The sequence below is a fragment of the Perca fluviatilis genome, chromosome 6 (genome assembly GCF_010015445.1).
Source record: "Perca fluviatilis chromosome 6, GENO_Pfluv_1.0, whole genome shotgun sequence".
In the NCBI taxonomy this organism is placed as follows: Eukaryota; Metazoa; Chordata; class Actinopteri; order Perciformes; family Percidae; genus Perca; species Perca fluviatilis.
In genome coordinates this window covers 19047615-19069919 of record NC_053117.1, presented here as the reverse complement: position 1 = coordinate 19069919, position 22305 = coordinate 19047615, and the positions used below count along the sequence as shown (strand labels likewise).

General features: G+C 41.0%; 1 protein-coding gene across 4 annotated transcripts in view; it reads right to left on the bottom strand.

The window, feature by feature from the left end:
- Nucleotides 1–22305, bottom strand: part of LOC120560931 (coronin-1C-A) — a 44936-nt gene that overhangs the window by 4423 nt on the left and 18208 nt on the right. For all 4 annotated transcript variants that reach the window (XM_039803821.1, XM_039803822.1, XM_039803823.1 and 1 more), the window contains 4 exons: nucleotides 12899–13095; nucleotides 1860–1982; nucleotides 343–472; nucleotides 23–204 (listed from right to left, as the gene is read on the bottom strand). In XM_039803821.1, the coding sequence (XP_039659755.1) occupies nucleotides 23–204; nucleotides 343–472; nucleotides 1860–1982; nucleotides 12899–13095 (632 nt within the window). The remainder of the gene's footprint in view (nucleotides 1–22; nucleotides 205–342; nucleotides 473–1859; nucleotides 1983–12898; nucleotides 13096–22305) is intronic.

The window sequence follows — 22305 nt, the reverse complement described above, 5'->3', positions numbered from 1 at the left end:
TAAATCTCTGAAAACTGCTTACGGCAACAATCGCCTCCTTGCGGGGATCGATGACACGGATGGTCTTGTCCTTGCAGGCAGTGCAGATAAGGCTGCCGTTGCGGTTCCAGGTCACGTTGAAAATGACATCAGGGTGCATGTCCTCCAGACGGATCACTGCCTCTCCCGTGCCCGCGTTCCAGATGTAGATCTGGTTGTCACAACCTGACGAGAGTGAAGTAAAAGGTGAGCAGGACAGCGGCGCATTCAAGTCAGATGTAATATTTTGTCTTTGAGGCAGCTGCCACCATGATTGTATTTCCGCTAGTATTGTAGATTTAAGGACAGGGAGAGAGCTCTTACCTGCACTAAGAAGGACATTGCGTGCTGTTGGGTGCCATGTGATGATGCCAACGCGCTTGGAGTGGCCCTCCAGTACCACCAATGGCTCAGACATGGAAGTAACAAGGCCATTCTCAGGAATCTGCCACACCTGTGGGGGACATGAACAGGATCGAGGTCAGGAACAGACAATGAAGCCTGCTGAAGGGACAATCATTTTTACCCTCGTATTTAACCAAATTATAAATTCTCAAAGATTCAACCCCACCCTACCAACTGTATTAATACACAGAAGACAGCAATACATTGTAGTTACAACAAGGAACCTGAGGGAGGCAGCAGTGACTAAGTTCAGTTGCCAACAGCAGCATATGATTTAGTGACAGATGGGATATACAGTCAAATTTAGCAAAATACAGTGAGGTTTGTTATCACAATAAATAGTACAATACTGAAGTGGTATTTAAAAAAAATATATTGTATAGGTAATGTCTATCAGTTCCCTCAGTTTTTGTCTGCGTTGCGTGTGTGCGTTTGGCTTTGTTTTGTTTTACACGACCGCAGAAGTAGTTTTTTTCCTTTTCTTTTACGACCACTAAAGTTACATGTGTCGAAGGACATTTTGATAAAAACAGTAGTATTTGCGGACATGTTTGAGGTTTAGGTGATAAAAAGGTTCCATGTTTTCCTGTCACTTGTATATTTTACATTCTAATGCTTTACATTTTCTGTCACACCAAGCCATGTCCAAACTATGAATGAAGTATCCCTTTTTCCATTGTTAAGCGCTACCTCTGTAGTCTCCATCTATGCAACCTTCCTTCTTAACATGCTAATTTTTGCTTTTTTCAGTATAAAAGAGTTCTGTATGTTCATGTTTTAAACAGTTGATCTACACTATGCACCTAATGTGACAGTTAAAATCCATTCTTTATTTAAAAAAAAAAAAAAAAAAAAAAAGAATCCACATCATGGTGCATATCTTTACCAGTCTGCAGTTATACCGCCCACTTCCCCCTATACTAAACATCACCAAGAGTGCAGTTTAGGCTGTGAGCTTTTCCTTCAAAAGATCAAATGCTATGAAGAGAGGAACCATTGATGGTTCCTTCTCTTCATTACATGGCTTATACATCTGCACACATGAACTAAACATGGCATTGATTCAGAGTGGGTTTAACAGGAAGTCAGGCATTTCAGGTGAGGAAGTGGTAGCAGCAAAAGTAAACAGGCAGCACACCAATCTCAGCCCTTCACGGTCCATATAAGGACAAACTAGTACAACTGCAGTCTCAAAAAAGTCTGTGACCTCAGCTCAATAAACAGCTAAATCATTCCACAGCTCTGATTCCTACAACGAATATTTGAGTCTAATCTAATCCAGAGGGTAAAGTCTGCACCCATCCCTGAGTTACAACAGCCCGGCCTTCGCAATAAAAACATGTCGTCTCTTGTTACTTATTAGCTCAATAATGGGTGTTGCATTTTCCCCAATTATGTGGTTTGAGTTCAGGTGTAAATGGTGTGTCAAACCTTACCATCACTGTGCAGTCCTCAGAGCCGCTGGCGATGACATGATCATTGTGAGGGCACCAGTCAATGTCCAACACCGGCCCTGTGTGACCACACACTGTGGGGTAGGCTTTGTCAATGCGTCCCGTCTGTAAAGACAAAGATAACCAACACAGAGTACTGAGATTAGTCTTGGTCTGGTCCTGCTCAGAGAACACTGTATATGCTGGAGGAGTGAGCATGAAACCGGTCAATTACAGTATCATCCTAAATCCCACATGCAAAATTAAGCACACAAACACATGCAACATCTAAGAAAAGGTGCTTTGATTTTTTTATTAGACGCAGCCCAAGCAGAGAATCAGAACTGAGGGGCAACATGGCAGAATTCACTGCACGTCCATCAAAAGATACACTGATTTTGTTGTTGTGGCAAAACTCTTGAATGTAATACGATAATATTTTTTTAATTTGAGGATTTGGAAGTCTCTTTGATAAAGTGATGAGATGAGTGCATTCAAAGAAACCACAAACCCATCTATGAATAGTTTGAAATGTTTGGAGACGGAACAAATTATACTGGAAATGAGTTGGGGATTTGATTAGCCAAAATGACAACACATTCGGGGGAGGGTACTTTATGAATAAGAGCAACTGTGTGGCGTCAGAAAGTTCTTCAGATGTGAGGGGAAATCCCAGCCCAACAAATATCTCCTGCCAAGTTCTGAAGACTAGAATTTCTCTTTTTCTTTTACTACATTTTTAGTCTTCTAAAATGGCCCAACAAACCTAACTGCCCAACGCCAGAGAATCACCAGCCTTGGTTTGTCACTCCATCACTGAGGCAAAAAAGAAGCTAGGGTTTTATTGGTGCTACATACAAGCAAACAGATTAGATTTAGCCCCTATTGGACCACCAGCAGTAATTAAGAAAAGTTATTAGTTGTGATGTCATACAGTAGACCAATGCCAACAGATGCTTAGTTTTTCACAGCATCTCCTTACTTTAAGACAGTAACCCTGTATCAAACACTAAACTGTGCCCTTTACATAACCCGCTTATACAACTAATGGACAACACGCACACACGCACGCACCTCCATCCTCCTAAAATCAGCCTACTGCTGGATTTTGTTTTGATTTGACCTCTGGATGTAAGGGGCTGATTAGCAAGGTGCTCTTGCTACATGGTGAGGTGACTTGACAGACCCATGCTGTGGTGAATGGGTGTCTGAGACACACCTAGTCTGTGTTGACTTCAAGTACCACCACATGACCGGAGAGATGTCGTCAGTTACTGTGGAAAGAGTCCTGCTGCTGCAGCCCTATTTAAAGCATTATGGCTTTCCAAATACAAAAAAAAAAAAAAGACTCAGTTACTGCCAACAGAGCAACTAAATCTAAGAATTGTATATTCAGTAATGAGTAAGAGGTACAACCAAAACTTACTTAAACTTCATGAGAACTTCACTTGAAGCAAGTACTAATGTTCATCCAAACAATAGATGCAAGCATGCATGCGCAGAGTATGCTTAAGGGATTTCCAATGACTGTACAGGGCATGTTTTTGACCAAAAGAAGCACTACATTTGACATTCATTACAGTGTTTCTAGACTGGCCAGATGGCCATTTTACACCAACTCCAATCCACAGTTACCTGCAACTGCATGTCATGTAATGGTTTGCGTTTTTGAGACTGGGCCACAAAAAGCAGGGCTACTGGTGTGAGTAAAGTGAACAAAGTTCCAAAGAGAACCAGCTCACCCCAAATATGACAATATGGCTTATGTAGCTGAATGACTATATGTGACTTAATGCTTTCAAAAAAGGACAGAACTGTCAGAGAGATGAATACAGGGAGCAGTAAATTAAGACCTTTTAACCTCTCAGTGCATTTCACTGTCTGCAGCACACTATGACTTATGTTCAGAATTTCAAAAGAGCAGGAAATAAGACAAAAATGAACGTATACAGTTGTGCAGCAAACAGTAACTGACACACTGATTGAAAATGTGACATATTTCTGATAGGGTGTCTCCTCAAATAGTTTTTGATTTTGGTTGAAAAAAAATAAAAAATAAAACACAACAGAGGCAAGCAGAGGATAGTGGTCTGGGCCTCGGATTGACAGTCCAGTCCTGGATTGGTCCTGGCATTCCCTGCCTCTGCTAGAGCAGATAAAGAAGCCTAGCAGAAGGTCCTGCAGATCTGCGGTTATAGTGCACATCACAGTGGTGTGGCTGGTATCACCAAGTAACATGATTCCTATCTCAGTGGTCTGTGCATATTCAGTGAGACGGAACAGATGAATGTGTTTACTGGGTCAGTACACACCCACAATGGCTGGACAAAATCAGAGGGAGACTCGGCACTATATGAAAATATTAGGCCTGTAACCATGCAGTCACCTGACTGACAGAGATTGGCTGTGACACATACTCCAACTCCAAGTTTAGAGATCAAAGTCCAGTGTATGTGAAAATGGTGTGTGTGTGTGTGTGTGTGTGTGTGTGTGTGTGTGTGTGTGTGTGTGTGTGTGTGTGTGTGTGTGTGTGTGTGTGTGTGTGTGTGTGTGTGTGTGTGTGAGAGAGAGAGAGAGAGAGAGAGATGTGAAAATCACAAGATCTTGTCTAAAGCTCACCCGACTGCTGAACACACCCTGAAATCTACTCTGAAGCTGAGTGCAAAGAAAGCAGACTTTGACACTACGGTCAATAGGGATCTATGAGCCACCATCCGGTATCAGATAACATTTCAATTAAATATGAGACCGGTGACCTGTAGTCTGCAGCTGAAGTCTACTTTCAAACTTTAATTTAGTTGATCACAAAACATGAAATATCTGCAATATGAGGAAGACATGATATATGCGCATATTCAATTTCATCTCATACAGTGGAGATGTATATTACAGCTGAATTAACTGGACTTTTCCTGAAGACAGCAGGAACAGGATGTAAAGCAGGAAAGGACACAGACTGATGACCAGGTGTCGCAACAGCAAAAACAAGTCTGATCAAGAGCCAGCTGAATTGTTGCCTCATGTTATCTCAGCGATCAAAGTTATTACTATTATTGTATTTTCTAATTACTTCACACTATTTTCACAAAATTCACAGATCCAAAGTATTATGGATCATGTTCAGTCTAGTTAAAAAAAAATATTAACATTGTCAAACCAGTTCTGTTATGTTAAACAGCCTGTAACGTTTCAACATGCTGTACTAATGGGTGGATGTTATACTATGCATAAACACTTAATGAAACATTGTGGTTTCATGTTCACTTGGCTGCTATTATGCTGTAAACTGACATACACAACAGTGCTGGGTAATTGCAACAGATCTGGTTTATGCGTAAGAGAAGAAGGGAGTCGACTGACCAGGGCATGTTAGTATATTTACTAAGAATGTACAGAAAAACTCTGAAGCTCAAAACTGACTACGCAAACCATGTGGTGTGTAAAGATGTTGACCATTACTGATGAAGCGTTGTTTAAACATTTGACCGATACATGCAATTAGAAGTATGTAAACAGAACCTTTATGAGAAGCATACATTCATGTTTTATGTCTGCCCTTGCAGAAGCTTGGTTGACAGAGCTCACAAAGATTAAGACCACCTACAGGAGCAATCGGCATTTAGACCTCAACACACAGAGACTTCTCAGCACATCCCACACGTTAACTCAAGTTCAGGCATGCTGCAAAGATTCTTTACGCAACCTCGTACATCAGTTTCAGTTTTCCACGATGTTTAGATCAACACCCTTTAGTCATCTGCATAAGCTATATACATATATATACACACACACACACACACACACACACACACACAACAACACACAACAACACACAACACAACACACACACAAACACACACAACACACCCAAACACACACACACACACACACACACACACACACACACACACACACACACACACACACACACACATAAAAAGGATGCTATACTTTATGAATAAATAGCAGCTTCTACAGTTGATTTTCAATGAACCACGAAGCCCCAGCGAGCCAGGGGTTCAACACATTCCACACCTCAGCCCCAGGCAGCTTTGGTATGGGTATGACTAATGAGAGCAAGAGGGCCGCTAGAGTGTCAAATATAGCACCTTTTGAGGTGTTAATCGGGTTCTTCTGATATATACACAATTAGGAATTCCAGGGTCTGAAGAGCAAACACAAGATGATATGGCCTCGAGCCTGCATAAACATCAGATAACATCATACACAGGGCAGGAATGCAGTTTGCATGGAGTTAGATCATTGTAATTGTTAGCAGTGCCAATTAACAGAAAACAACAACCAAAGCTTTAGACAAGGTAGCTCGTAACACAAACCCCATTGCAGTGGGATCACCTGGGTGGAGCAGTGCAGGCAAGTTAACCTGTGCCAACGTGGAACGGATTTTTTTTTTTTTTTATCAAAAAGAAAAGTGTTATTAAAAAAATTAAAAATAAAGTGCAACATAACCTATTTTCATGTTCCCCTGCAAGAAAAATACAGTTTGTAATATCTGTGTTGCTGAAGTGTTGGCGAGAGGGGACATTATAGTGTGGCTCAAGTAACATTACTTTATTCATATACTCATACACTTGGTACCTAACTTTCACTACGGCGCAAGGAACTGTGACTAGCGGTTCAGATGTTTCACCTGAACAGTTCCATCCCTTGGATGCAGGTATTGAGATTTGAATCAATTCTGATTCTACTTAAAGACTCCTTTTATCAAAACATGTCAATCCTTGTCAAATTATTTGACTAAAAAAACTAAACTGGTTAATTAGATAATAAGAAAACCATCTCCAATTTAGCAGTTTAATCTGCTATAAATATTCATTTTACTTTGTGCTTTGGTTTGTCGACTGGAGGAGGATCCTCCAGTTTTATTTTTTTATTAATCTGCTTCAGGTTTGCAAGATCAATCAAGACCTTGGCTGGCAGGTGAATATGACTGTCAGTAACATCACACTTTGGTTAAAAATGGGCCTAAACAAATCATTTCCGAGTAACCAGCCTACAGGTATAGGAAGCATGCCAAGTAAAACTTACTATGTAGAAGTTAAAATTATTTTATCCAGAACAAGATTTTTTTTTTTTTTACTGCATCAGTGCAACAAAAAAAAAAAAACAACAGCACAGGGCTTAATTCAGCAGTCAAACACCTATCATGTCCATAACTAACAACATAACTTTGTATTCTTGGAGAGGAATGTCTGACGCCTAGAAAACAACCAGTTGCATAGCAACAAGTAAGACTGCAGAAAAGGAGAGTGAATCACACTCATAGATACGAAGCTCAACACTGAAACACACAAAAAAAATGGCTGAACGACATCCCTCAAGGCAGTAGAGGACATTCTTTTCATTCACACAAGAGGCCTGCACACTTCCTTTCCTTGCAGGACAACATGTGATTCACACATGCACACCAGTAAAAGGGTCTGCATGCTGTCCAGTGCTGCTCAAAGCTCCATGGAAATTTCCACTTTTACAGGTCTCTGCATCTGTATGATAGGGCAGGAACAATACAGTGCAGTGCACTACAGGATGAAACCTGAGCTATATATAGCTAAAGAGATAAAGTAGACATACCTATACAGAGATGTACTACAGAAACTATCTAGGTCATACAATTAATAAAGACAAGTCCACTATTTACTACTACTATATTGGTTGCTCTGCTGCCAGTTAGGAAGTATCTGACCAAGGAAGTATATAACCACATCTGTTATTAGTATCCAAGTGCAACATATTTTTCTAACAGGCAACTGAACAACACTGGCTGGTGGTTGCCGATGACACAGGATCAGTGTTCCAGTATGTCTACGGCCGTAGTGATTAGGTCCACGCAAGTACTCTTAAATGTCTAAGACAAGACATTTAATGAATATCAGAGGGGTCATTAACGTCTGTCATCTCTTTGATAAGACTGCACCGAGTAGATATTGTATTCCCTGTGAAGGGTGGCCTTTTGTCCACAGTGTCTCCACATCTTCCTACCGTCTCCCCAGTGCATTGTAAACATCATATGCCATTATAAAAACATGCATCAGCTTTGTTCTAAGGTTTGCTGCAAAAAGAAAGTATGCTTTATTATTTCAAAACACTCAGTTTTCACAGCGCTGTATTAATGGATAAAAAATATTGTGTAGTATTTCAGCATACTGATTATCACATTAAATTAATTATTCTAATATGGCACTTGGATACAGCGAGTGACCGTGACAGAGACAACATCTGACTTCAACCCAGTTCTCTCATCTTGGCCGGTCTTCATATTTCGGCCTATCCCAGAATTCACATGTGTGCCGACACTGCATGAAGCAGCCAATGGCAAGGCAGGAAGGAAATGGTCTTGGAAGGCTGTCAGGCAGGGAGCAGTGAATGACCATATATGGTAAAATCTGCAGTCAGCAGGACTGAACGGCAGAGGCGGCAAAGGCAGAGGCAACTGAGCAGTATAGAGGTCTTATAACACAAACTGACCAAAGTATGGGGGAAAGACCCTGGATATCATGCACACCCAGTGTATTTTTGTGAATAGAGACAGAGCGTAGCTTAGTTAGCAGCCAAACTGGTGCATGTGAGACAGAACAAACATAATTTGCACACACCCAGAGATTACTAATAGCAAAGGCTGAGCACTGGATGAATGGTGCATTGAGGGATTGAATCCAAATCAAACACACTCCACATCTGAAGCATTAACGTGGAACATGCCTTCTACATTAAGCAATGCACAGTGTGGTTGTGTTATGGCTGTAGTTTAGGTGAATCTTAAAAAAGAAAGACAAAAGAGGAAACGATGCTAACATTTGGCAAAGTGACTAACACACAGTCAGCATGGAAAATAAAGATTCTGATGGCAGACAGCGTGGCATTTTATACAATGGCATGCTTAGATAAATCAAATAAGAGATTTATAGTCCAGGGATACAAATCACAGCAACTGTAATGATTTAGTGAGACTTCCCCTCCTATATGCCGAGCAGACAGAGAGGAATTATCAGGAATGTTTCACTGAACTCTTGCTAGCTGCTGCATTCACTCCCACAGCTTCCTTCATATGGAAATCAGGGAATAAATTAGCAGGCATCCTGCTAAGAAAGAGAAAGGAAGAGATTGAAAGCATGAGGCAAGGGAATGACATGTGTTGAGCTGGACATCTGATGCTCTCTCTATAAAGCCCTGTATTCTGACAGGAGAAAGCAACAATACTCAATGCTGTGCTGAGTCACGACGGCCTTTCGCACTAGCCTCACCCTACTGAGTCACACAAAGACATGCTCCGTTGGTTGACGACTCAAAATGAGGCTCAGACCTCATAGATCCACAACATCAACCTCTGAACTCCAAGAGAGGCTTTTCCATGAGTAGGTTTTTCAGATTATAAGCAGAGGGAGTACACCCCTTTTTCTGAGGGCTCATCATTTCAATAATTCATCCTCCTACCGTTATTGCGTCCCTTCAACAAAGACGGTGCTCAGTTGCATATGGCTTAATTGTGAAGGGGGAAGGAGCATCATCACACTTCTGCCTCCCCCCAGCCAAAGTGTGGTAATGACAAAGGGCTGCGCTGGGAGTAAGCATGGGACAAAGGCCCTGAGCAGCTGGCTGCCCACAGAGACTGGGAGCAACACAGCCTAGGCAGATGGGTTAGCCAGACAGATGCACCCTCACATTAGGGACGGTGAAGGGGTGGGAGCCAGGGTAGTGGTGTATAGGGGATTGTGTTCCCTTAAAAAACAAAAATGAAATGAGACCCAGGTGATTCAAACTGCAAGTGTCCTTCAATCAGGCACAGAGTTCTATCCACAAAGCAGAGCGGTGTCTGACAAGGGCTAATAAAAAGGAAAACAGGCACATTGTACAGTCAGTGCAATAACAAATGGGATTGCATACCAATTCATGTAAAATTAGTTGAACCATTTTCTAATTAAGAGGCAACATCAGGAGCCTCGTTTAATCAGTTTCAGAAATGATCTCAGGTGCTGAGAGCAACTCTACATTACTGATCCATTGCAGTGCTGTCTAGTCTTACTGTTTGCAAGAACAGACTTGCCCCACTTATGGAGAACTGCACTGCCAGCTGAGGCTATACTGAGATTTCCAGATGGACCAGTTTTGTCAGAGAGAAAAAAAAAAAGAAAATAGTGAATACCATGGCAATACATGCCAAAAATAGATAAAGTAGTTAAAGTGCTCATATTATGCTCATTTTCAGGTTCATAATTGTATTTAGGTCATATCAAAATAGGTTTACATGGTTTGATTTTCATAAAACACCATATTTTTGTTGTACTGCAAATTGCTGCAGCTGCACTTTTCACCCTGTGTGTTGAGCTCTCCGTTTTAGCTACAGCGTGAGGCATCACACTTCTATTCCATCTTTGTCGGGAGTCGCACATGCGCAGTACCTAGGTAAGAACTACAAGCCAGTCAGAAGCAGAGCATGAGGGCTTGCCACGCTAGCAGCTAAGCGAGCATTATAACGTGTGTTACGAGGTGACGTACGTTCGTCATGGAAGTAAAGGCTGGACTACAATAGAGCGGTTTGGAGCAGTTTGTGAACTGTGTTTTCTGTTGGAGATGGTAAATCCCTTTGGGTGGACTTTTTCACTTTGTAAACCTATAACATGCATACAAAAGAAATAACACAAAGGAAAGGGGAAAAGCCAAAAAGCATAATATGAGCACTTTAACAGAAAAAACTAGAGCTGTCAATCGCTTAATATTTTTAAATCGCGATTAATCGCATGAGTGTCCTAGTTAACCCATGATTAATTGCAAATTGATGACACATTTTGTATCTGTACTTTAAAAAGGGGATATTTTTCAAGTTTTTAATGCTCAAGTGGTATTTGAGCAAAAAACTTTATTCTTGTGGAGAGAACCATCTGAAGGGCTTTGACACTTAACTTTCTACTCAAAAATACCCTTTTCTTTATCCATTTCTGCTCAAGGAGCTTTGTTTCTGCTAGCCATCCACTAAGACTACGGAGCGAAATCACAGAACGTGTGTGCGTTAATCGCGTGTTACAAAAATTTGTGGCGGCATTAAAAAGGAATTTGCATTAACACTTTAATTTTGACATAGATAGAAAAAAATCTATGTCCCAACAGGTGACTTTCTGTTAACTATGCTAGGCTGTAAAACTGGTTTGGTGGCAATACATACTGGTCACACTGTCCAAAGTATGTACATGTACATGTAAATAACATGGTATTCCCCTTTCAGCTCCAGTGTTTCAATGCATGGCCTGTTGAAATGAGGAAAACACACACAATCTGAAGGATTAGTCTGTGTCACGCCTGCCAACTTGAATGTGGGAAGATCTAAAAATGAAGAGGTTGTTTAATCTCTCACTTGAGGAAATTGCATGAGGTTTGCTTTGCACATAAAGACCTCAGTCTCTCACAACTTTTTAGTTCAGTAGTGAAAGTAGACTTTGTTCAGTAGACACCATTTCTGTACTGGGACATGGCATGCAGAAGGCAGCTCTTGCAAGCAGGCACATAGAGGAGGGCAGGAGTGGGAAACTGGTCGAGCCTGCAGCCCATCTCCAGTACAAGCTCTGTATTGAATGAGGTGCTGAGAGGCGTAAACTGTGCGATGACAGGCCTAAGGATCCGGTCCCTTATGCCAGAGCCTTCTCAGATGACATGGCAGTGTACTGGTGTACACTAATTACAGGCCCAGGTTAGATCTGTCAACAGTATTGCAGTACTTATGTCACACAGTGTCGGGACCTGCCACTTCGCCATTGCTGGGAACTGCCAAATAGAAACAGCAGCCAACAATTTACCACTATCAACCATAATGGCACCCAAGGGCTCACTAGGGGACATGCCAGAGCCCCTGGTTGGATTCGGTCTGATCTAAATTGCACCTTAATTAGTCCAATTATGACAGCAGGGTTAAAACAAAAGTGAGGGATGTATTCACCAGCTAACTTGTTTACATCTTAACACTCTTTAAATGCCGTTTTGTCCAACCCAAAATTATTTCTAGTTGGAGTGGAGCGATTCCTTTAAAAGGATCAGGAGACCGTTCGTTCCAGGGCTTTGGAGTAGTTTCGGTTGTACACATGAGGGTGTGCAAAACAGCCCGCTGGTAAACATTAATCCCATGGTACACTAAAACGAATAGTCAGCAGTCCTGTTTGTAAAAGGCAAAGTCTTCAATGCAAATTATTATTTACTGTATACAAAACATTTGCCATTACTCTCAAAAATATGGAGAGGAATCAAGATCTTTTGTTCAACGCTCTACCTTTTTAAGTGCTTTAAGTTTACATTCATGTAGTCCAAATGTGATCACAGAGAGCATGGCTTTCCTTGTCTTTATGTTATTTCACTGACGTGAAGAAAATATTATTTCCACCCCATCTAAAAAAATATCCCAATGTAATATCCGTAACAAAAACATCACATGCTTAACTGCCTTTAAAAGACACACAATACCTTTAAATGGTTAGCATTAAACAATTTCATTGCACCATTTTCCTCAGAATAAAGAGAAAGGATATATATATTTTTTTGTTTTAGGGTGATCGGTAAGATTTTTCATAACCATCAAAAAGCAAGATTGTTGAGATGGACAAAATACTGATCATTCATGTGTTCCTGGTAGCCAATATGCAGAGAGATTGTAGGTGGAGAATATAATCTCAAAAATGTGTTATTAAACATAAATGTTCCTAAATGTTTGGATAGAACTGACACCATACTGAGAATTTTGTCACTTAGAAAATGAAAGTGTCAATAAAGCACACATAAATTCACCAAAGTAAGCCAAAGAAAGTAGCCCATTTCACCTAAAAATTATTAATGATTAACCAATTTATTGTTAGGCACTCAGTGTGCACTACTGATGTAGCATAAAGAAGCAGTACATATACAAATATGCTTGCACATCTGGTTTATCTCCATCCAATTGTTTTAGAGGCCAGCCCTGACTGATTAGCTCTGTCCTAGTACACAATGCAGTGCTTTACCACTGTGGCATTAACTACTCTTAAATGATGCAAACTGAAACTTACCTTGTGAAGAGGGAGAACGAGGAAAGCTCCACCACCACTGGCCTCAATAATTAAGGCAACAAACTTGGGGTTAACTGCACAGAAGGAGCTGTCCCATGTGACCCTTGACACCCGGATATCATCGTAGCATTGGTCATTTTTCACCGCCTGGCCAAAGACGTGACGGAATTTGCTCTGCCGTACAACTCGTCTCATATCTGTGCAAAGAGCAAAGAGGAAGATTTAACTGCTAGTTAGAAAGCAGCAGTTAACGGGTGTACAGTGTGCAATATGAACCAATATATACAGACTACTTGAGCTACTTGAAAGACTTGAGAACACAAACTGCTGCAAAGCCGTTACTGTAGTAGATCATACTGTATGTGACCTTTTTACCACAACACGTGTTTGACTGTCACTATGAGGGTGTTTACTAGTTGCTACTCCAAGGGTCTCCCTGGAATTTCTGGGCATCGTGGTGCAGACAGTTTCAAAGAAGAGTATTACCAACATGTTGTAGCGTGTGAATATGAATTTAACGTCCTATTTTGGAGGGGGGGATGATGATGTGTGAGAATGATGGTGCAGCATCATTGTTACATTTTTTAAGGAAAGTCCTTCTACACTGACACAGACCATTCTACATTTTTGCTTTACTAGCCTTAATTCATCGGATGGGTAAGAACAGAGGAATATGATCGTTTCAAGCCAAAAACACGCCAGTCCCCCAATCAATCTCTTTTATCTACTATCCACCATGTGGATTCTCCTCACCCGTGATCACACAGCAAGCATGTAGAGTTCCTTCAATCATAAATTAAAAGCAGCAATACACCAACAACAATTTTTATGTTTTATTTTTTTAAAGATAATTTTTTTTGGGGGCTTTTTCGCCTTTAAATTTGACAGGACAGCTAGGTGAGAAAGGGGGGAGAGAGGGGGAAGACATGCAGGAAATCGTCACAAGTCGGATTCGAACCCTGGACCTCTGCGTCAAAGCATAAACCTCAGTATATGTGCACCTGCTCTACCCACTGTTCCAACCTGGCCACAACATTTTTTATTATGTTTGACAATCTTTTCTGGTGAGCACCTCCAACAAGGTACTTACCCCAAGAAAGTGGTAAATATGCACTCGTTACTAACCTACAAAAATGCAAAAACGTTTAATATTCAAAGGGTTTTAAAATGTTCATATTTCACAAAGATGATGAACAACAAACCAAGTGCTTGATCATATTTCAATGACTCTTTTCACTGCCCGTTTCTTTTCATCTTGTTGTGCCAGTTATTAAACATCTGAAATACTAACACGCGTTACAGTGCCCTCCACAATTATTGGCACGCCTCTTTAAGATGGGGTCATGGACTTCTAAAAATTCTCCTTTTTTTTAAGCAACATAGAACCCAAATGCAAAAAAAGAGAAAAATCCAACCTTTTTTTTTTTTTAAGTACATTACTTTGTTGGTAAAAAAAAAAAAAAAAATAATCATGTGTCCCACAATTATTGCCACCCCTAACAATTCCGCTGAAAAATTTAATAGATTTTTTTCAAAATATATTTTTCTGTAGTTGCTAAAGTTGGTCAGGGTATCTAGGAACTTTTAAATAGTAATTCATGACTTCCTGTTTCCCTGGGGTATAAATATGACGTGACACAGAGTCCTAATTCTCTTACCCATTTGTCAACATGGCAAAGACAAGAGAACACACAATTCAAGTAAGGCAGATGTGTGTCGACCTTCATAAGTCAGGCAATGGCTACAAGAAAATAGCCACTTGCCTTAACTTGCCCGTATCTACAGTCAGAGGAATCATTAAGAAGTTTAAAACAACTGGAACAGTGACAAACAAGGCTGGAAGAGGTCCCAAGTTTATCTTGCCACAACGCACAGTGAGGAGGATGGTAAGAGAAGTAAAAAAAAAAGTCCTAAGCTCACTGTCACAGAATTGCATCAAAGAGTGGCATCTTGGGGTCACGAAGTCTCCAAAACAACCATTAGACGCTCTCTACATGCCAACAAGCTGTTTGGGAGGCATGCAAGGAAAAAGCCTTTTCTCACTAACACTCACAAACGTAAACGTCTGGAGTTTGCTAAGCGGCACTGGGACATCAACTGGGATCGTGTGCTTTGGTCAGATGAGACTAAGATTGAGCTTTTTGGCAACAAACACTCTAAGTGGGTCTGGCGTAAAACAAAAGATGAGTATGCCGAAAAGCACCTCATGCCCACCGTGAAGTATGGTGGAGGATCTGTGATGCTTTGGGGCTGTTTCTCTTCCAAAGGCCCTGGGCACCTTGTTAGGGTGCATGGCATTATGAATGCTTTGAACTACCAGGACATTTTAAATAAAAACCTGATGGCCTCTGCCAGAAAGCTGAAGATGGGTCGTCACTGGGTCTTTCAGCAGGATAATGATCCTAAACATGTGGCAAAATTTACACAGAAATGGTTCAGCAGTCACAACTCAAGGTCCTCCCATGGCCATCTCAGTCCCCAGACCTCAACCCAATCGAAAACCTGTGGGGTGAGCTAAAGAGGAGAGTGCATGAGAGAGGACCCAGGACTCTGGATGATCTAGAAAGATTGTGCAAAGAAGAATGGTCAAAGATCCCTCTCTCTGTGTACTCCAATCTTGTGAAATGTTATAGAAGGAGATTAAGTGCTGTCTTGTTGGCAAAAGGGGGTTGTACAAAGTATTAACATCAGGGGTGCCAATAATTGTGGGACACATGATTTCAAGTTTTTTTTTCTATATGTGTGATTTTTTTTTTTTTTTACCACCAAAGTAATGTACTTAAATAAAAGGTTGGATTTTTCTCTTTTTTTGCATTTGGGTTCTATGTTGTTTAAAAAAAAGGGAGAATTCTTAGAAGTCCATGACCCCATCTTAAACAGGGGTGCCAATAATTGTGGAGGGCACTGTATATGTGGCACACTTAGAAAGAGCCACTTCCAAAGGAATCTAGGACATACCCGATACAGAAACAGACGTTGTAGCTTGTTCAGCAAGACAAGAATCTGCTGGCAGACGAGAGTTTTGGAAAACAAGCCCATTCAAACGCTACAAGTCAAAGAGCTGTGCTTAAAATAACAGAGCACTTCCAAAGATAATGGAAAGCTGGCCAGTTACAGATAAACGACCAGAACCGAGGTCCAACCTAACCTACAACCTGAAGAAAGACAAATGTTCAAGTGTTCTTGATTTAGTAAAGCTTTTTTTCCCCCATTTTTGACACAGCACATGGTACCAGTTTCCCAGTCTGAATCATTAACATAATAAAAGCACAGTACAGGATGTGGGATATGTTTTGGAGGTGGATTTCCATTGTGTGTGAGTGAGAGAGAGAGTGTGTAAAAGAGAGAGAGAGAGTGAGCAAGAAACACTTGTATGGCTTGTTTCCGACAGGACAAGGATCACAACACAAGCAGGAAGTTCTTCCTGTAGGGATGTGGGAGTGTCCCAAAACACGTCAGTCATTACAACAGTTTCTTTTTGATGTCTCTAAACACAGACAATGAGCTTAAAGACAAAGTGGTTCAAATAACAGTGAAAACTGGAAAATCCCCAATTTAAGAAAGATCAACACTCAAGTTTCATAACATAAGATTTTCTAAATCCTCTTCTAAAGATATCTGGATAAAAAGTGCATTTGTCTAGGAAACTGAATTTGATTACTCGAGGGCTGACGCAGACCAAGAGCAATGGACTGACATCCAATTATAGACAGTCTCCAAGAGTCCTGGTACATTATAGTAAAAAAATAAAAATAAAATAAATCAAATAAATTTTAAAAAGGCAAGAAATTGATACTTTGACAAAAGGTGTTTAAGGTAATCATTATCTAATTTCACAGCATATAACCGGGTATATACAAAAATCCTAGAGGTAAATTTAATACCATTTTTAATTCAATATTTTTTTTAAACCGACACGCCATTGAGTTGCAGGTTTATACGGCAACACGTTTTCTAACCATTAAACAGAGTTTGAGATTTATAAAACTACACCCTGTAGGCCAATAAAATAATGCAGATAGGGAAAGTCAACAGAATAGATTGAGACTCAGTGACTTTGGAAACATCTTGCAACCCTAACCCATCTTGCATTTATTTCACCTTTAGAATATAATTTATATAGATAGAAACAAGCATTCACTGATGGCATTATAACCACTTCAAACTAAGTGAACCTTCTTCTGTATGTACAGACGCCTAAATGAGTACACATGGAAAATATTCCATGAGGCAAGTGACAGAAAACAGGCATACACACAGACAAGCAAACAAGCATTCACCGTTTGAACTTGTGATGCCATTATAACCATTTGAAACTAAGTGAACCTGTGATGTCATGGTAAGTGCTTCAATTTAATTGCTTTTTCTTCCCCATGATGGGTGCATACCGCTCAAAACCAACATGAAAAACGTAGCTAGTAATGTTCAATCAGCGTTTTGTTTTTGTTGTTAAACTGTGTGTAAAATGAGCGGTGACGTTAAATCACCGGTTTCAGGTAACGGCACCGTCTATTTGCTGGATGGTTTTAAGGTAACGGTCGGAAGCTAACATTATAAGCCAGTTAACAGTGACGTTATTGTTCATATTTTGGCACAATCAATGTTTCTGACCTTAGTAGTAGTGGTCATAGTGACTGAAAGTGTGATATGAAATGCTAAAAAGAACCTACATGCTGTTTTCAGGTAATGTTACTTTTTGACATTCAACACCCCCACCCCCACTATTGAAAACAATTCTAGAGGAAACACTGTCATCCATCACAGCATCTACATCGAGCGCTAGGAGTACATAGTAATTCATCAAATAAAAAACGGTAGTCAATTAAAAGCCGGGCCTCTGATAGTGGCGGGGGGCATGGTCAACACGGACAAATAAAGGCCGGTCTCAAATTAAGGCCGGGGAAAAAATAGTGTGGATAACCCCCTAAGTGCCTTTCATATAATATTAATTCAAAATAAAATTCAAGTTCATTGTAATGTACATTTCTACCAATTTAACAGATTCAACAATATATTCATGCTTTTTTCCCACACTTTGTTTTTCTGAATTATTGTCCTGACGGTATTTTAGTCAATGTGGCTGTATGTGTAACTCAGCCAAGTGTAGTTTGCAGTAACGTAGCTACAGTTGCCAATAGATGGCAGTAGCTACATTGGATGTAACGCGGGTCTCATTTAATGCTAGCAGAGAATGACGGGCTCTGGTGTTATTGACAGACTTTTCAACAACAAAACGAAAAGAGTTTTAAAGTATGCGGAGGAAAACTCGGCTGAAAAGAGACATTTCGACATTGACCCCAGGAGAATCCGATACTGGAAGAAACCGAAGGATGAGCTGACAAGATTAGCCGACAAGAGCAGAGCACAGCTAGCTAGCTGGAGGTGGGAGGAAACAAGTTATGGTGCGTTCTTTTTGTCTTGTAATCGCGACTAGTGTTGACGAACTGACCGAAGAGCCGGTTAATTAACCCGACTCGTGTCACTGAACCGGGAGACTCGAGTGCCATACGCCAATGAACTGACTCACTCCTGTTTTTTTTCCCTTTTACTTCATTCGTGCAGTTGTGTGTAGCTGGTATTCTTCTGCTACTGTGTGTGTCGTAATCATAATAATATACAGTCTATGGTCGTAATCTAGCTCATTAGCGCCTCCACTGGAGTGGTGGTGGTTGAATCAATCAGGAAATGAGCTATCTAGACCACACACCAGGCTACTAAACAAGACCGAATGTAACCGTGCAACCGGCCGGCCCGCTCGGGTCTAATGTAATCAAGCGGTGTTTTGGTTCTCGGCAAGTTTGAGTTATTAACCAAGCCTTGTTTCTGGTGCATCTTAGAGGATTGTGTTCATGGCAATTCACACATTATCGATGGAAAATGTACAGTACATCACATACAAATACACGTCATGTTATCTTGGTAGTTATGTTAAGTTAAATGTTAGAGAAGTGATGCTACGTGGTAGGTAGGCTGTCACGAGGAGACCGTGCACCAGGCTACTAAACGAGACCGTAAAGACCATAACCGAGGGTACTGCATGAGTCTATATTCAAACGGGTGTCTAGGTTCTCGGCAAGTTTGAGTTATCAACCGATCCCAGAAGCCTTTATTTCTCGTGCATCTTAGATGATTGTGTACATACAAATTCATAGACTACATTATCGATGGATATCGCATACAAATGCACGTGATGTTATCTTAGTAGTTCTGTTAAGTTAAATGTTTGTTACGTGATAGGTAGGCTGTCACCAGGAGACCGTGCACCAGGCTACTTAAAAAAAAAGACCGTAACCGTGCCTAATGCACATATGTAATCACGGGTATCTAGGTTCTCGGCAAGTTTGAGTTACCGATAGCAGAAGCCTTTGTCTCGTGCATTTTAGAATTGTGTTCATGGAAATTCATATGCTACATTACCAAGGGGAAAGTATTAAATATCACATACAAATACACGTAATGTTATCTTAGTAGTTCTGTTAAGTTAAATGTCTGTTACGTGATAGGTAGGCTGTCACGAGAAGACCGCCCACCAGGCTACCGAATGTAACCGTGGCCAGTGCGTGAGTCTAGTGTCGGTCAGTATGATGTGTAAATAGTATGTCGAGACCGAATGTAACCGCAACCGCTCGAGTCTACCGCGGTGTCTTGGTTCCTGGCGGGGGAACGCGATCTCACCGAGGGGCGCGAACTGGTGACCGAATCTATTAACTCGGTAGGCCAACCAACGACCGTCCCGTTGAACCGACTCACGTAAAAGAGTCGGTTGTCCCATCACTAATCGCGACTAGTAGCTTGAGTGTGACGTCACATCCGTGTCGAAAAACGAATAACCGTGGATTGTTGCGTTCTTTTTGTCACACAATACTACGAATTGGAGAAAAGATTGATTTATGTAACATTTAGGATTCTATTCACCCAGTTATTGACATATTACACAAATATATTTCACAGTTTGATACATGAAAATTACATTTTGATTAACGTTAGGCTACTGCTCTGCTTTCTGCTCAAGACTGGGCTTAAAGCCGTTGTCATATAGCAACCGAGCGTCTCTAGCCAATTTCAGCTGCACAAGCTACAAAATAACTAATTAGGTGGTATTTAACTCATAAGACTGTAGCGACATGCCTATAGGTAGCAGTATACAGTGCTATGTGTACGACTTCTTAATTTGGTTACAACAAAGACAAAAGTGCTTAAAATTGTAGAAAACCACAATGTTTACTACGTGTGATGCATGACGTAGCCATCTTTGAAAGTGAACTCGGGTTCTCTGAGTTCAGACGACTTGACGAGTCATATATACGACCTCGGGGGCGACTTCTGGTTCGTAACTCCGGAAAATGACTCGTAGATCGACTTCGGTGGACAAAAAGAACGCACCATTAGCCTGGAGCTAGAAACAAAGCTAGCTAGCTACCGTCTGAACGTTAATCAGCTACTGGTGTGCTGCAAACCAGCAACTCCTGTATGCTCTTAGTGTAATATACCAGCAATACGTGGTACCTGTATTTGAAATAAATACCTGGTACATTTACAGGGTTCAAACTGACACAATGCAGGTGTTTAATTCATTCTGACCCAAATTGCTTTGTCGCCCTTCTGCCTGTTGTATATGGTGATATTTTTGCAAATGTTTCTCAAAAAAAATTAATGATCTCTGTCCACTGGAACGCTATGGTTTTTCATTTAAAACAGTTTATTTAAAATAATTATACTTATCAGACAGATGGAATTAGAAATAAAAGGCCTGCCTCTAATACAAGCCTGCTTCAAATACAAGCCTGGTACCTTCTGCAGTTCAGGTAAATAAAGGCCCCGGCTTTTATTTGAGGAAATACAGTAGTATATTTTTTCAGAACTTGTTCAAATAAATTAAACTTAAAACAAAAAGTAAGGGAAAAAAAAGGTTTGGTGGATTATTTCTCTGTGGTAACAATGCTTTTTGGCAATAAATCTTATACCGTTGGAAAGCCTGTTTAGTTCCCTTTCAAATGGTGCCCCATTTGTAAGGAACATGCATTTGTGGGATGAGCAGCAGAGTTCAGTATGTGGGTTGCGCCCATGAAAAAAACAGCTTTTCTTTGCTGTTGCTATGGACTCTTGTTTTGAGCTTCTGGTACCCCCAGGTGCTGACAATCCGGTGCCTGATTCTGCAACCAGTGGCCATCCCATATCTCCACAGTCTGGGATCAAACTATCCTCCAAGATGACAATGCTCATCCCCACAGAGCAGGGTTTATCAGAGACTACCTCCAGAATGTGGGAGTGGAGAGGATGGAATGGGCTGCCAGCAGTCCTGACCTCAACACCATTGGACACTCGTGGGATCAGCTTGGGTGTGCTGTTTGTGCCAGAGTGACCAACACAACCACGTTGGCTGACTTGCAACAAATGCTGGTTGAAGAATGGGATGCTATCCCACAGCAGTGTGTGACCAGGCTGGTGACCAGCATGAGGAGGAGGTGCCAGGCTGTTGTGGCTGTGTATGGTTCTTCCACATGCTACTGAGGCTCCCGTTTGATGAATTAAATTGTGATATTGTTAAATTGCATGTCTTGTTTCTTCAAACTTCAATCATCCAATCCACCAAACGAGTCAATGGCAGAATAAGCTGTTTGGCATTGGCAGAGAAGATTTGGCAAATTTTTCATGGGCGCAACCCACATACTCAGCGCTGCTGCTCATCCCACAAATGCATGTTCCTTACAAATGGGGAACCATTTGAAAGGGAACTAAACAGGCTTTCCAACGGTATAAGATTTATTGCCAAAAAGCATGGTTACCACAGAGAAATAATCTACCAAACACAAATTTCCTTACTTTTTGTTATAAGTTTATTTAGGTAAAAGCAATGACACTTCCACACTGTTACGAGAATGCACAAAACCACCTTGCACACTGAGACCGCTAATACATGTCCTTAATCAATCTGAATAACCTATCCACTTCTACTGTCCCTATACAATATTTTCTTACCAGCTGAGATGCCACCTGTCAACTGCTTGCCCTGGAGGAATGTTTGCACTATACTCTTCATCTGTGTGATGCACCACTCAGGATCTCTGTTCATCTTTGTGGGATACAAAGAACTTTTAAACAAAGAAGAGCTGCTGCTGGCTAACAGCGGTCTTTGGAATCTGCTTTGACCGCGACTCTGGAATACTTGGAGTTAAGCTTTTCTTTGAGAAAAGAAAGAACGGCACTGAAGTAATGTGTTCGGAGTTTTGCCGACCGGATACGGCAAAAGTTTAACCTATCAACCTGCTATCAACTACCTCCGCTATCTTCTTCGTTGCTCTGCTTGGTTGTAGCGTGCAGAGGGAATTTGAAAGACAACCGTTTATCCCGCACCTCGGATTGAGCCCTGCCAATGGTGTACTCCCAGACCCAACATCTTGATGTGG